Source organism: Vicia villosa, linkage group LG2 (assembly GCF_029867415.1).
Source record: "Vicia villosa cultivar HV-30 ecotype Madison, WI linkage group LG2, Vvil1.0, whole genome shotgun sequence".
Lineage (NCBI taxonomy): Eukaryota > Viridiplantae > Streptophyta > Magnoliopsida > Fabales > Fabaceae > Vicia > Vicia villosa.
The window spans coordinates 62,681,495-62,695,148 of NC_081181.1; the positions used below are offsets into that span (position 1 = coordinate 62,681,495).

General features: G+C 32.9%; 3 protein-coding genes across 5 annotated transcripts; 1 reads left to right on the top strand and 2 right to left on the bottom strand.

Annotated features, from left to right (window-relative positions):
• Positions 1-2,466: 2,466 nt before the first annotated feature.
• On the top strand, positions 2,467-3,718 carry LOC131649213 (uncharacterized). Its single transcript, XM_058918969.1, has 3 exons — positions 2,467-2,784; positions 3,015-3,225; positions 3,330-3,718. The coding sequence occupies exons 1-3, from the start codon at positions 2,467-2,469 to the stop codon at positions 3,716-3,718; spliced, it is 918 nt and encodes a 305-aa protein (XP_058774952.1).
• Positions 3,719-6,857: 3,139 nt separating this feature from the next.
• Positions 6,858-8,317, bottom strand: LOC131649214 (uncharacterized). The gene is made up of 7 exons (XM_058918970.1): positions 8,306-8,317; positions 7,992-8,149; positions 7,781-7,901; positions 7,526-7,696; positions 7,384-7,446; positions 7,221-7,280; positions 6,858-7,128 (listed from the first exon to the last, which is right to left on the bottom strand). The coding sequence occupies exons 1-7, from the start codon at positions 8,315-8,317 to the stop codon at positions 6,979-6,981; spliced, it is 735 nt and encodes a 244-aa protein (XP_058774953.1). The 3' UTR covers positions 6,858-6,978.
• On the bottom strand, positions 8,014-12,508 carry LOC131646216 (replication protein A 70 kDa DNA-binding subunit B-like). 3 transcript variants are annotated; one of them, XM_058916328.1, is made up of 8 exons: positions 12,104-12,236; positions 9,618-9,768; positions 9,036-9,303; positions 8,859-8,949; positions 8,651-8,778; positions 8,481-8,571; positions 8,239-8,400; positions 8,014-8,149 (listed from the first exon to the last, which is right to left on the bottom strand). In XM_058916328.1, the coding sequence occupies exons 1-7, from the start codon at positions 12,106-12,108 to the stop codon at positions 8,343-8,345; spliced, it is 792 nt and encodes a 263-aa protein (XP_058772311.1). In that variant the 5' UTR covers positions 12,109-12,236; the 3' UTR covers positions 8,014-8,149; positions 8,239-8,342. The 3 variants fall into 3 exon arrangements, with proteins under 3 accessions (XP_058772311.1, XP_058772312.1, XP_058772310.1); XM_058916329.1 differs by having other exon boundaries at positions 9,618-9,757; positions 12,104-12,233; XM_058916327.1 differs by lacking the exon at positions 9,618-9,768 and having other exon boundaries at positions 12,104-12,508.
• Positions 12,509-13,654: the final 1,146 nt, after the last annotated feature.

Sequence of the window (13,654 nt, forward strand, 5' to 3'; positions counted from 1 at the left end):
AAGCATGAGTTTTGTTGTCTTATGCACATTTGTTTAGGGATATAAAAATGTTTAAATTAATAGTACTTTTCCCGTTTATAAAAATAACATTGAAAAGTTATATTAAAATTTAAAATATATAAATTTTAATTTAAATTTCTTTTTATTAGATCTAATCAAACCTATTAAAAAAATAAAACACATTAAAATCAATTATACATCTTTAAAATTATTTTTAATTTTTTTTAAAAAAAATTAAAGACACGCCTATCAAAAGTATGAGACTTAGTATTCCATTAGAGGACAGTAACTAAATAAATGTCTTATATTATGTCAATATGGGACTTTTTGCAACTGTTGAGACCAAACTTCAGGCCATTTGGCTCCTCTCTCGGCCTTATTTGTGGGCACCTTACGCTTGCCTGCAAAAGTACAAACCTCTAACATAATAATATATTTTGTAATTTTTCCAACCCAGCTTAAAATTTAGAAGTGTTGTTCTATATTTTACCGATCAAATCAACTATACTTATGTCAATGTAGCAATAGTAGAGTTGTTTACCAGGCAGCATTTGGATTATCATCATCCTTACATAACGAAGGATTGTTTTTCTCTCTTTGCTCGTAACATTCGTTGGATGTGGGTTTGCGGTAAATGGCGGCATCAACATTGTTTAGTTCATCCTTGTTAATAGATGCATGCTCCCAACACATTAGTGGAGTCATTTCTAGAAGCAAAAAAAAAACACATAAAAGTTGCTTAGTTATTTTCTTTTGAATAATATATAGATATATGATATGATATGTTATCCTACCCTACCTTATCTCAACATCTTTTTCAAGCTTTTGGAATAAGGAGTAGCAGCCCAAGGAAAATAATCACGCGACCACAAAACATGATTCAATTCCAAATGCAACTTGCCACCTAAAAACAAAGTTTCATATTCCTCATTAACGATACTCAACCAAATTAAAAATCTAAGCAATATAAGCATTAGTGAAACCAAGGTACTCGACATCGCCACGCACAATTAACGAGGATGAAAAACACCATTGGGGAATGCCATCCTTTGAGAACCCGATAGCATATATGGTAGGAATGCCTCTCTCAAGTGCAAATCAAAATTGTGCTTCATGTTCGACTTTCGAAAATAAAGACATTGCAATAACATCTCTTTTGAATAGGAATCCGCCAAAACTTTCAACCCCGCATCAACATCCAAAATTATCCGGGTGTGCTTTCCTAATGCAATACCAGCTTGAGCCTACAAGCATGTAAATAAAATAATAGTGACTAAATCTCTAGTAGCATAAAGATAATATTGATTTATAAAAGGGATTTCAATCACCTGCAAGAAAGGTCACAACCCTCACACGCAGAGGGGTCGAAGAGTTCAAATGGAACAAAAAAAGATCTCGTTATAAATCGGACCAGTGTAGATTGACAAGATTAACATCATGAAAATAACATAGTAACCCCTAAAATTCATCTTCATGATGCCATTTAGTTTCTGCATTTCCCAAAGACTCAGTGTTGAAGACTGTTACATATACATTCATGAGACATATTTATGCAAGAGGAGAAAAGTAATACATAACACTCAACAAAGATTGTTGGCAAATCATAAACTGTAATTTCAATATGAAAACTGTTCACTTTTGATGCCCAATATTAGAGATATAGAAAACTATTCTCTTTCTTTGTCACAATGATTCTACCTATCTCAGTCACGATGATTCTTCCACAATAGTGTCCCATAGCGCATCAAGATCTTGATAGAGAATATATTGGTGCTATTAAATAGGCCTGTCAATAGGGACCTGGACATTTCTTGAGGAAATAGTTTGTTGTTATGCTGCTATCTGGAACTATAAACATACCAAAAAATGTTTTGAAGAAAACTTGGATGTTGCTGGCAGATGGTCTTTTGCATTGAGAAAGAACTTTGGCTAATAACTCAGGTACATTACTTTATATTCAGCAGAATCAAACCATTGGTATATGATACATGTATCATTATTTATTTATATAACATTATTGGGATTTTTTCTCACTCACATCAGTGTTCCTTTATTTAACTAATTTGGTTTTGACTGAAGACAAATTAAAGAATTTAACATTAATTGAGATTGAAATCTTACTGCAAGCAAATCAGAGGAATTGTACGTATTTTAAACTTATATCGTATCCAGATGGTTATGTACTTCAACAATTGGGAAATCGACTAATATATGAAGAGTGAAGTTATGATGTTGATTTGATGAAATCTGAATTCCATCACCTATCTAGTGCTCTAACAGGTAACTTCCATTCTACTTTTACATTTGATTTGATATCATATTTTATTACATTTCTTATTGCAATTTTCATATTTTCTTCTTGAAGATGAGCAATGACAGTTTATGAAGGGATCATGTTTGTTGTTATCAATAAAAAAGGAGGAGTTTTTTTTCTTACAGAGTTACGGAGGTACTGGTAAAACTTACATGTGGAAGACACTTGCAACTTCTTTACGGTATAAACATGAAATTGTTTTTACTGTTGCTTCGAGTGGGATAGCGTCACTTTTATTACCTAGGGGCAGAATTGCTCCATCTAAATTTAAATTACCTGTATCTATTTTGGACAATTCTACTTGCAACATTGAATATAATGATGTCTATGGCAAACTGCTTCGAGAAACTAAGTTGATTATTTGGGATGAGGCCCCTATGGCGAGCAAGTTCTGTTTTGAAGTACTTGACAAAACTTTAAAGAATGGCATGAGTAGTTATAGAAACTCTAAACAAATTTTTGGTGGGAAGGTAGTAGTATTTTGATGGAGATTTCAGATAAATTTTACCGGTTATCCCTAGAGGTAGTAGATTTGACATTGCTAACGCTACTATCAATGCATCTTACTTATGGAATTCTTGTGAGATCTTGACTTTAACAAATAAATATGCGTTTGAAAGGAGGTCAGAGTGATGAAGAAAAAAAGGACATTGATGAGTTTTCAAAGTGGCATTTAAAATTGGGTGAAGGTAAACTTTAGGAGCCTAATGATGGTTATGCTGATATTAATATTCCTCGTGATATTTTAATAGAAAATTTTGATGATTCTATTGTTGCCATTGTTGAAAGTGCCTACCCTACTTTCATGGATGATTACAAATCTTTCAATTACCTTAAAAGTCGAGCTATCTTAGGATCAACAATTGAAGTTGTTGATCAAATTATTAATCATATTATTGATATGATATCAAGTATATCTTTCATTCCAAATCAACATTTATATTTTATTTATTTTTTAAATATGTCCTATCTAATTTTTTTACCTCACTTTCATTCTTTAACTTTTTTTATATAGGACAATCAAAGGATTATTATAGCTCTAACTTAGTTGACCATATTGAGATTTATGATAACAGGATTATTGAAGTCCTTACTCCTGAGTTTCTCAGTTCTCTAAGAACTTCTGGATTTCCTAATGTCATTAAATTAAATGTGGGTACCCCAATAATGCTTATGAGAAACATTGATCAATCTGAGGGTTTGTGCAATGAAACTAGGTTAATAGTGACTAATATGGAAAATCATGTTCTTGAAATTGAAATTATGGGTGGAAAAGGCCATGGCAAACTTATCTACATTCCTAGAATGGATATGTCACCATCACAATCGCCTTGGCCTTTCAAATTGAATAGAAGACAATTTCCAATCATTGTATCGTTTGCAATGACCATCAACAAATCTTAAGGATAATTGTTGGATTGGGTTTGACTTTATATACCAAATGATCTTTTAGCCATGGCCAATTATATGTGACGATCTGAAGGGTGATCGGTAAAATAGTAAGTGTACTATTTTGCCTCTTGTAATAGTAGGGAAAATTCCCCGAATATCGATCTCAGGGACTGCGCAGAAACGATGAGTTCAATTCAAAGTTCAATTAAACAAAAACTTCAATTGGGTTTTGTTTGGTTATTATCCCTTAGCGAAAAGTAAAATAAGCAGTAAATGAAATTAACTTTTTAACAAATATGAGTAACATGCTAGGGATAGTGGATGATTGACAATGTAACAACTCTGAAATTTCTATTGCAACAATTTATTTTCAATAATCAATTACCGGTTCTTAAGGTTGTTTGATCCAAAGTCCTTAGTGAAAAAACCTTTGATCCTTCATCCTAAACCCTAAGTCCTTAGAGATTTACAATGAAATCAAGCAATTAAGTTATCAAGAATATCCGGTTACTATAAGGTAATCCTAGTCCTAGGTAATATCAATTATAGTATATTCTCATGAAAGAATTATCAATGGTTGTCCAACCTAAACGATAATCATACATCAATTCCAATTTGTCCGAAAGTAAACGCTTTAAAAACATCAAGAGAATAAATTAACGATAGAAAACATGATGGTTATCGCAATTGCAAATTCAGAGTCATTACAAAGTGAAATCAGAGCCACCCTCTAGCATTGGGGGGTTTAGCTACTCATAGTATTCAAAGAAAACACAATAATGAATAAAGACATTACAAGAAATTGGAGGAGATTGAATCTTCAATTGCTTCCTTTCATGAAGATCTTCTTCTCTCCCAAACCCTTGCTTTCTCCAATCTTCTATTGTATTCTTTTCTCCAATCTGTCAAAAGTCATTTTCTCCTAATACAAACTTTGTTTAAATAGTACTAGCATCAGTCTCAGTGTCCGCAAAAAGTCCAAAGTACCCTTAATGACAAGACATATTGAAACAGATCAAAAAGTGAAGTTTTTGTCCGCATCCATCTACACGGGCCGTGTTGATTAACACGGGTGCCCGTGTTGATTTTCTGATTCACGTGGCTTTTTCCTTTGCTGCAGGCCCATCAACACGGGCAGTGTTGATTAACACGGGCAGTGTTGATTCACTGACTGACGTAAATTCTGCGCAGACCCATCAACACGGGCGCCCGTGTTGATCCTGATTTTTCACTTTTGGCTTTCTGGAGCGTCCAACATTCAGCTTTTAGTCCTTTTGAACCTATGCATCAACCTGTAACACTAACACTACCAAATCGAAGCATAAAGAAGATCTTTTGACATAAACTTTAAACCAAATGCAATGCAATACTATAAATTAATAAATATGATAAACTTAACTTAAAAAGCAATAAAACAACCGAATATGTTACAGAGATGATGAATTTGAGCCGAATGAAAGACATAACTTAATAGAAATGGTGACCGATCACAACACCAAACTTATCTCATTGCTTGTCCTCAAGTAATGTATTGAGACTAAACAGAGGTCACCCACGAATTTCTCCTATCCACAACACAGCCTGTGTTTTTCGTAACTTGGCTTTTCCTTGCCGATCAAGCTTCTGATTTCCTGAATCGAACTATCTACCACACTTTCACATCAGAGGACTTCTTTACCTGCAAACTTTTCACACTCTCACCAGATCTCTCGGGGTTAAAGTGTTTGCACTCACAGTACCAAAGTATGCAATATTAACTCTTAATTTTGAATTTACTCTATCTTCACTACACAAACAGATTCCACACACTTTATGAGGTCTTTTGGGTTGTAACGGGGCTCAAGTACGGTAGGATAGACAAACGGATGAATAACAAAGGGTTTGGATTCGGCATTCATGTTATTTTCTCTTTTTTTTTCACTAATAACCCGGGGGTTCACTTTGATTCTTCACTCAATTTTTTCTATGAGCATGTTCGAGTCTTTAGTCACGGCAAGTGCTTTTCTCTTCTTTTTATTTATTATTAATTAATTTTTTTACGCACTTGCTCTCTTTCTACGAATTGCCACCCCAAACTTAGCTTTTTGCACACTTTATAATTTACAACAATCATGCCGAACAATGGTAAGAAGTGTATAGTTATGGATGAACAGGAGTTTAATTCAAACAAAAAGGATAAGGCTCAACGGGGTTCACAAAGGATAAACATAAAGTAAAGGATGGATAGAAAGGCTAAGAGTTAAACAAACAACATGCCTCAGGCTAAGGGACTATCCTGCAACATCCAGTTGTATACTGATATCGCATGCAAATGGGATGGAGACCAAAAAGAGAGTGTAATTTGAAATAATTCGTTTTCCCGCTAATGGTGTACTTCATATTTGAAATTTGCCATCAAAATTAAAAGATAATAATATTATATTAGGTTCAAAAAAGCATAAAAAACTATTATTATTATTATAATAAAATGTGTTTCTATGTATGCATTGGGTTAATATATATGTAGATGTGCAGTCTAGGGAAAAGTGTAAGGTAAGATGATTGGACAGGTAGAAGCATAGGCTGCCGGAACTATTACAAATAGGAAGTTTGGAAGAAAGTTAAAAAGTAGTTCCTGACACACAAAGCACGTGAGGTTGCATTGTTGGATTTCTATATGCATAAAAAATAAGCACAATTGATTGGAAGACTGAGTTGTAAATGTGTTAAAAGCAGTATAAGCCTTGTACTTGTTACACAAGTTCAATAAAAAAAATGTATTTGGAGAGTGAGTTCATAAGTTGTGAGACTGTTATTCGACAATAGGTTATTATTTTCAATTGGTGAAAATATTAATTAAGTAAATACATGTTCATTGTAAAATATTAAAAAGCATCTAATTTTCCTTTTAATTGGAATTAAATATGGTAAGTAATTGTAGTTAATGGTCTGCTTCTGTTGAGAACCATTATCGGTGAAATCAATATTCATATGTATGTTCCACATTATGAATATAGATGGTAAGTCATATACAATAGAATCACATAAATGAAAACATAATCTAATGAAAATATAATGTAAAATAGATGAATTACGATGTTAAGCAATTAAGATAGAGTTTAAAGTTAGCCAAAATATAAATGGCACGTAGAGAAATAGACCGCTGTCACCAAAATCTAATGAAATATCCAGTAGGATAGTTATATGAAATAGGACTTGCATATAGCGGCACGCGACACAGTATCAAAAAAGTACATGCCAATACAAAACGATGTTTCATAACAGGAGTACAACTACATTTTATTTCTCCAACTTGATGATCTTTTTAAGTTTTGTCGAAGAAAGTTCCCCATCACACACGGTCGTCGATTCGCTTGAGCCATCATGGTTTTTGCGGTGGGTGTTTGCGGATCGGGGTTATGTTTGGAGGTTATCTCTAGATCCTGCAGTCACATAATACAAAGAAATAATAATCAATTATGCATACTTCCACGTGTGTTTTGAATAGCTGAATTGCGTATTAGGTGTATCATACCGTAAGAACGTCACAATCATCGGCAGCAGCAGTGTTAGCTTCATCAACGCTCTCTTTTATCTGCAACAAAAAAGAAATGCATGTGGACGAATTATAATCATTCAAACCAATTGAGTTAAAAAATTCTGTATTGAAGTTATAATGTTCTTAGTCATTAGATGACCTGGACTGCCAGCTTTGTGCCGGAGGGTTCAGTACCAGATGGTTCAGAAACCGCGACGTTAGCCTTATAGAGAGAAATACAATCAGCATAAGAGGAGGAGGATGTAAAACAAACATGCTTTCTGTTATTGGTTAAGTGTTACCTGCCTAGGCTCCCAAGGAGCACCGAATTGTTTAACAAACGATTTGTCATCTATAAACATAATAATAGAGCAGCTGTCCCAGCTGGGCTGCCATCTAACTCTTAAAGCCAGATCCAAGTCCAACATGGCATCAAGCTTTAAGGGAAAATCCAAAGGATCTGTAATACCAGCCTATAACAGAAAACGACCATGTTAATGATAATATATTAAAACAGTAGGTTTAATTCATATAAAAAGTTGGATATGATGAACAACCTGTATCATTGTGTCGCGCATTTGAGCAGCTGAAATACCTAAGATTTGTTGGCATCCCCTGTCCAAAAAAATAAATTTGTATGACATGTCGAGATGGAATCCTTCAACTTCAATCTTGTACCTGTTGTTGGATAAAAAATACATGTCAAAAAACCATAAAATCAGCCAGAGGTTTTATCGTTCAAATAAAAACGTACTAAAACATCCATACTTATATATTTCCGTCTCAGTCAAATGGTGATTATCACATTCGTATGGAGGTTTATCACCGCGTGCAGCTTTGGTGCATGCATGGCAGCACCGGTAGTACCATCCATAGGAAGAAGCAATGAGTTTCCTTGTCTTTGCAACAGTAGCACAGAAAGTGTCCTGCAAGAACACATAAACATGAACGATAAAATATCACATGGTTCATAATTTTGTCCCAACTTTATTACTATCACAGTCAGTAAATATACCTCCGCAGTTGTTTAAGCTGACTCAGAGGCAGAGCAACAGCCTTATTAAGCAGCTTTTGAGTGTCACTCTGTCTAACATTCTCAGAAATCGAGTTGCGCGAGTATTACTGAGAGTGTGAGTTGAGTTGGCTTGAGACGGTACGCAAAGCTTCCTTTGAGAAACTGGATGAGGATATAAGATAAAAGATATTATCAACCATCGCAAATAATGAATGGAACACCATAACTGTCATGGAAGATACCCATTTACGAAGTCTTTAACAGAAGGCAAATCTAGATTGATCTGGAGTTTTGTAACATGGAATGTATTTGTAACCGATAGCGGGTATTGGCCTACATAAAAAATGAATGTGTTAAAAAATTGGCAAAACATCACAAAATCAAAAATAAAAAAAACAACTAAACATCATACCCTGTTCCTTAACTTTTGCATAGCTAAGCAAAATCACAGTTGGTCCAGAGGTTGTTGGATTTTCCTCGTGAAACTTGAAAAACTGTTTGGCATAGTCCTCCCAGAGGGTACAGTTCATTGTGTTGTTGCTGGGAAGATGACAACGTCATGGTTAGAATACATGACTTAGATATGTAAAAAAAATCAGGAAATAACATAGACTACATACGCTGCATCCCTCAGTACAAAATTGACCTGCATTTTTTTTCCACCACTTTGAGTTTGTTGATATCCAATAGCATCGACCACGCCAATAACGTCTAAGAGAATAAGAAAAATGATAAACATAAGACAATGAACAACATTATAAAAGTGAAAGTATAAACAACACGACATGTAACATTACCGATCAGCACATCCTTCTTAAACTTGCCGGTCATAATATCAGGGAAACTGGTGAAAGTGCGTTGCATGGGGGGTATGTCGTGTTTGTTGACATCATTCACAGAAGTTCCTCCTGTGAACTTCACCAAGAACTTGTGAGTGCTTGGTTTAAAAACCAAGTTATTTGGCTGCACTGCAAAGTTGGAGACAGTGTACGTGTTGTCCACCTCAAACTTGTCATTGTAAGCGGCCATGCACGTATTTGGAACAACTACGTGAATGTCAGACCCCTGACACATACAAAAGAACCAAAACATGTTAAACATTCATAACACATATACTGATGAACATAAAAAACCCGGTGAAGAAGGTACAGATGGATAACAATTTTCTAACACATGAAACAACATATTAGGGTTTAATGTAAAAAAATGAAGGTGGGGTTAACAAAAAGAAATGAACAAACATCTTTACCCAACCACAAACAGATTTGAAACAAATAACACAACCAAAACCATATGTAAAAGCAGAAAATAAACATGCTAGATGGAAAGCTATTTTGAACCAAAAATGGAAAGGGTTAACAGTAGTGTTCAAAACTTACTTGTTTGTCTTGATAGATCATCTCAAAGTGCTCCTTGTTGTTGGAGACTACCTTCCATTTATGGACAACTCTAATCGCCACCTTCCAAAGTTCCTTGGAGTCGTTTGATGTCCACAACTTTCTCCATCGGTCGAGCCATGCTGAACAAAAGCTTTCAAAAAAAAAAAAAGGAAAATGAAAAGATGAAGATGAATGGCAGTTTGGTGAGAAATGAGGAGGGAGGAAAGCAGAAGTAGAAGATAATAGACATACTAAGATTGGAGAGACATGGGAAAGAGGAAGTTGCAATGATAAGACATGTTTAGTAAAGCAAACAGTAATTTTGGGTGTCCAAGAAAGATAGAAAACGAAACAGTTTTGATTTTCTTGCAAGTAAGATGAGTTAGTGGAAGGTAGCATAGAAAGAGTAAGAATTGCAAAGACCCCATCCACGTGGCTCACCATCTAAGCAAAGGGGCATTCTGGTCCTTTCCAGAACATCAAACTTTCTTATATTGTAGATTTAAAAAAACCATTTCAGTTTTATAATACATTTTCAATTTACTAACTTATTAACCATTTTCGGTTTGATAACCATATTCAGTTTAAAAAACAGATGTGATGTGCAACACAAACCCTAATCCATCGCTTCCCCTTATATAATGCTACAAAAGGGGATATTGTGTAGTATGCCTTTTACTTGGACAATAAAAGTATAAAACGGACCAGCCCAGAAATTCAATCCTGTTTTTCTTTTTTAAGGTTGTAAATTCATTTTAATAATTGCCATGTATAAAACTAATTTGTTGCTATTTTTATACTCAAATATCACCTTATGTTTTTAACTATATTTTTTAAAACCTTACTGTTTTTTATTTTTATGGTCCCAGTTATTTTGAGTTTTAACAATTATATTAGCTCTTTTTTATTTTGACTAATGATCTTAGAAACAAACGTGTACTGTTTGAAAACAACAGCCAACTCAAACAACTAAATACATATCACGTGTTTCTACTGTACATGTTTATTTCCTTTTTATATACACAGACTAAGTTTAGGGAACTCAATAATCCATAATGCAACAATTAATAAACTAATATACAGCTTCTACAATACGACGTGAAAAAGCATTATAGCAAAAACATTATAAACATTAGAACAACCCTCATTTAATTCCAAAATAGGACTGCACATAGAATGCAACTTCGTTTTTTCCCATGGTCTGAGTTCATTTTAACCGTTAATAGTTCATTGTGCCAATGACAGGATTAGTTAGAAAGCATGCAACCCAGAATAAAGGCCAGTTTGTTTCAGCCTTAAAAAATGGATTTTTTCTTTGTATTTTTGAAAATAAATTTTCTAAAACTGTTTTTTAAAATATTATAAAAATTTTTATATTCATTTTTTCTAAAATGAAACACTTAATTTAACATCCTATAACATAAACATACATAATTGAAGACCAAAACTTAGTCAAAATCATAATTTTTTTAAAAAGTTGTATTTCAAAAATAATTTTTATGAAAATCTATTTGAAATAGCTTCAAAATTAAATAATTTTTTGAAATTTTGATATCCAAATTTTTTTCCCATAAATAGATGAAATACCTAAAATCACATTTTAAGAATAACTATTTAAACAAAATTTTCATTTGAAACTTTTATAAAAAGTTTCTTCGTAAAAATTTTTTTCACAAAATTTAATAACACTATAAAAATCATTTTTAAAAAAAGCCAAAACAAACGGGCCCTAATACAGTCAATATAACAAAGTTACCATCATTTTGACAACAATAAGGGTGTCCTCAAAAAACTAAACTACCAAAACATAACCACACCTGTCCCGAAAATTTTAAAAAAATACGTTCGTAAATACTACTTTGTCTACGTCATACCGCACGTCATATTCCTTAACACGTTAGTCACTATGTTTTTCCATGCTCGACGGCCACCAAAATCTCTTCCACCAGAGGATATCTTATGTAGAAACGTAGTTTGTCACCCTTTTGTAGGTTCTGGTCTTTGCAAAAGTCCGACCATCCACCACATAGATACCTATCCACAGTGTCTTTCCTTTTTATCATCTCACAGTAGTACGGAACATTGTAGTTGCGATCAATCAGAGTTATTCTTGGAATCTTCCCATATATGCATGCACGAATTATCGCTTTTGGAATATGCTTAAACAGTACAGCAACCTCTTAATTTACATTACTACATACTATGCAGCATTGTTAAAATTTAAGTAATCCTTATCTTAAAATAATACATATTCATTCCATTCATTTATTTTTAAAATATTTTTTAAACATGTTAGTTTTAACATTTTATACAAAGAAAACAAAATTTTGAATTGCAAAAACTACTTTAAATTTTAAGTAATAAAAATAATGCACGTTCATTACATCCATTTGCTTTTAAAGTACTTTTGGAACATGTTAGGTGAAACACTTAATAAAAATATAACAAAAGTATGATATTATTAAGGAAAAATTTGGTAATCTAACCTCATTAATCAATGAAATCACAGTTGAGGTGAGTAATGCTTTTTTTTCTCTTCCCGGGTCCCATTGTTTGAAATGAGAGGAGAAAGTAGTTGTAATAAAAATTTGTTCACCATCATCCAAAACTATTTTGTTGAAGAAGCAATTGAAATTAATTGTATGCACACAACTGTTCTTCAGTAGACCGAAAAGAAAATAAGATGAAACTTCTTGAAACATGGTGATTTGTTTTTACTCGTTGTTGAAGATTTAGGTATTGTTGGTTTGGAAGAAAAATGTGGTAGAGAATGTGTTGTTGAGTAATGTGGGGGAGAAGGTTTCGAAATTTATTGAAAAGAGATTGCTTGTATGGATGGGTGGTTGCATGGTTTAGATTTTGATAACATCATATCATATCATATCAAGTGCTTTATGTGTTCTTCACGCAAAAGATTTTGTAAGCCATTACTGACTTGTCTTTTCCATTTTCTTTTGGTTTTTTTCCGAATACCAAGCACTGAACACTGTGAAATGCACTGCTTCGTTATCAATTGATGTCAATTCCAACGTGATGCAACTGCTACTACTCTGCCAACAGTATAAATAAGTGAGATGTCGCATCACAAGCTTTCTTTCCACCACAATGTTATTCGAATCTACTTCTACTATCTACTATCTACTATCTACTATCTACTATCTACTATCTATTCATTAATACTCCCTCCGTCTCATAATAAGTGTCTCATTTGTAGTTTTTCCATGTCTCAAATTAATTGTCCATTTACAATTCCAATGCATTAATCATTATTATTTTTCCACTATTATACCCCTATTTATTAACTTTCACGTTATTCAACTACTATAAATAGGGGTATTCTAGTAAATGACATTAACTTTTTTACTAAAACTAACACATACAATCATTTTCTTAAAAACCGCGCATTACTCAAATGGGACACTTATTATGAGACGGAGGGAGTAATAGATTGACCAAATTGCCTAAATTACCCTTTCACCAAAATTTATTTGCACTAATAAAAGGTCATTTTTGTAACTAATAAATTAAGTATTCACTCTTTCAACTTTATTGAATGGATGCACCAAGTGTTAGCTTTTCATTGGTCCAAATTAAATAACATTTTCCCTACAACTTTATTGCATGAATGATGACATCACATGTAAGCCATAGATGATGGAAGTCATATTTAAATTTCTTTTACATTTCTTTTTTTTGTCGATAAGCTCTTTTACATTTCATTTTTCCACACTTTCTTAATTTCATTTTAATTTTTCTTAATTTATTTATTATCACAAAAAATATTAATAATTTATTTTTAAATTTTAATCTTACTAAAAATTTCAAATTTCTTTCGCATTTCATTTTTCCATACTTTCATTTTAATTTTTCAACATTTATCTATTATCGCAAAAAAAATTAATAATCGATCATTTAATTATTATTCCCAAAAATATTTAATTATTTCACGGGCCACTATCAACTCAATATTTAATTTTTTTTAATCAATCATTACACATTTTCTCTATCTTAATTAAAATTTCAAATTTCTCTCACAT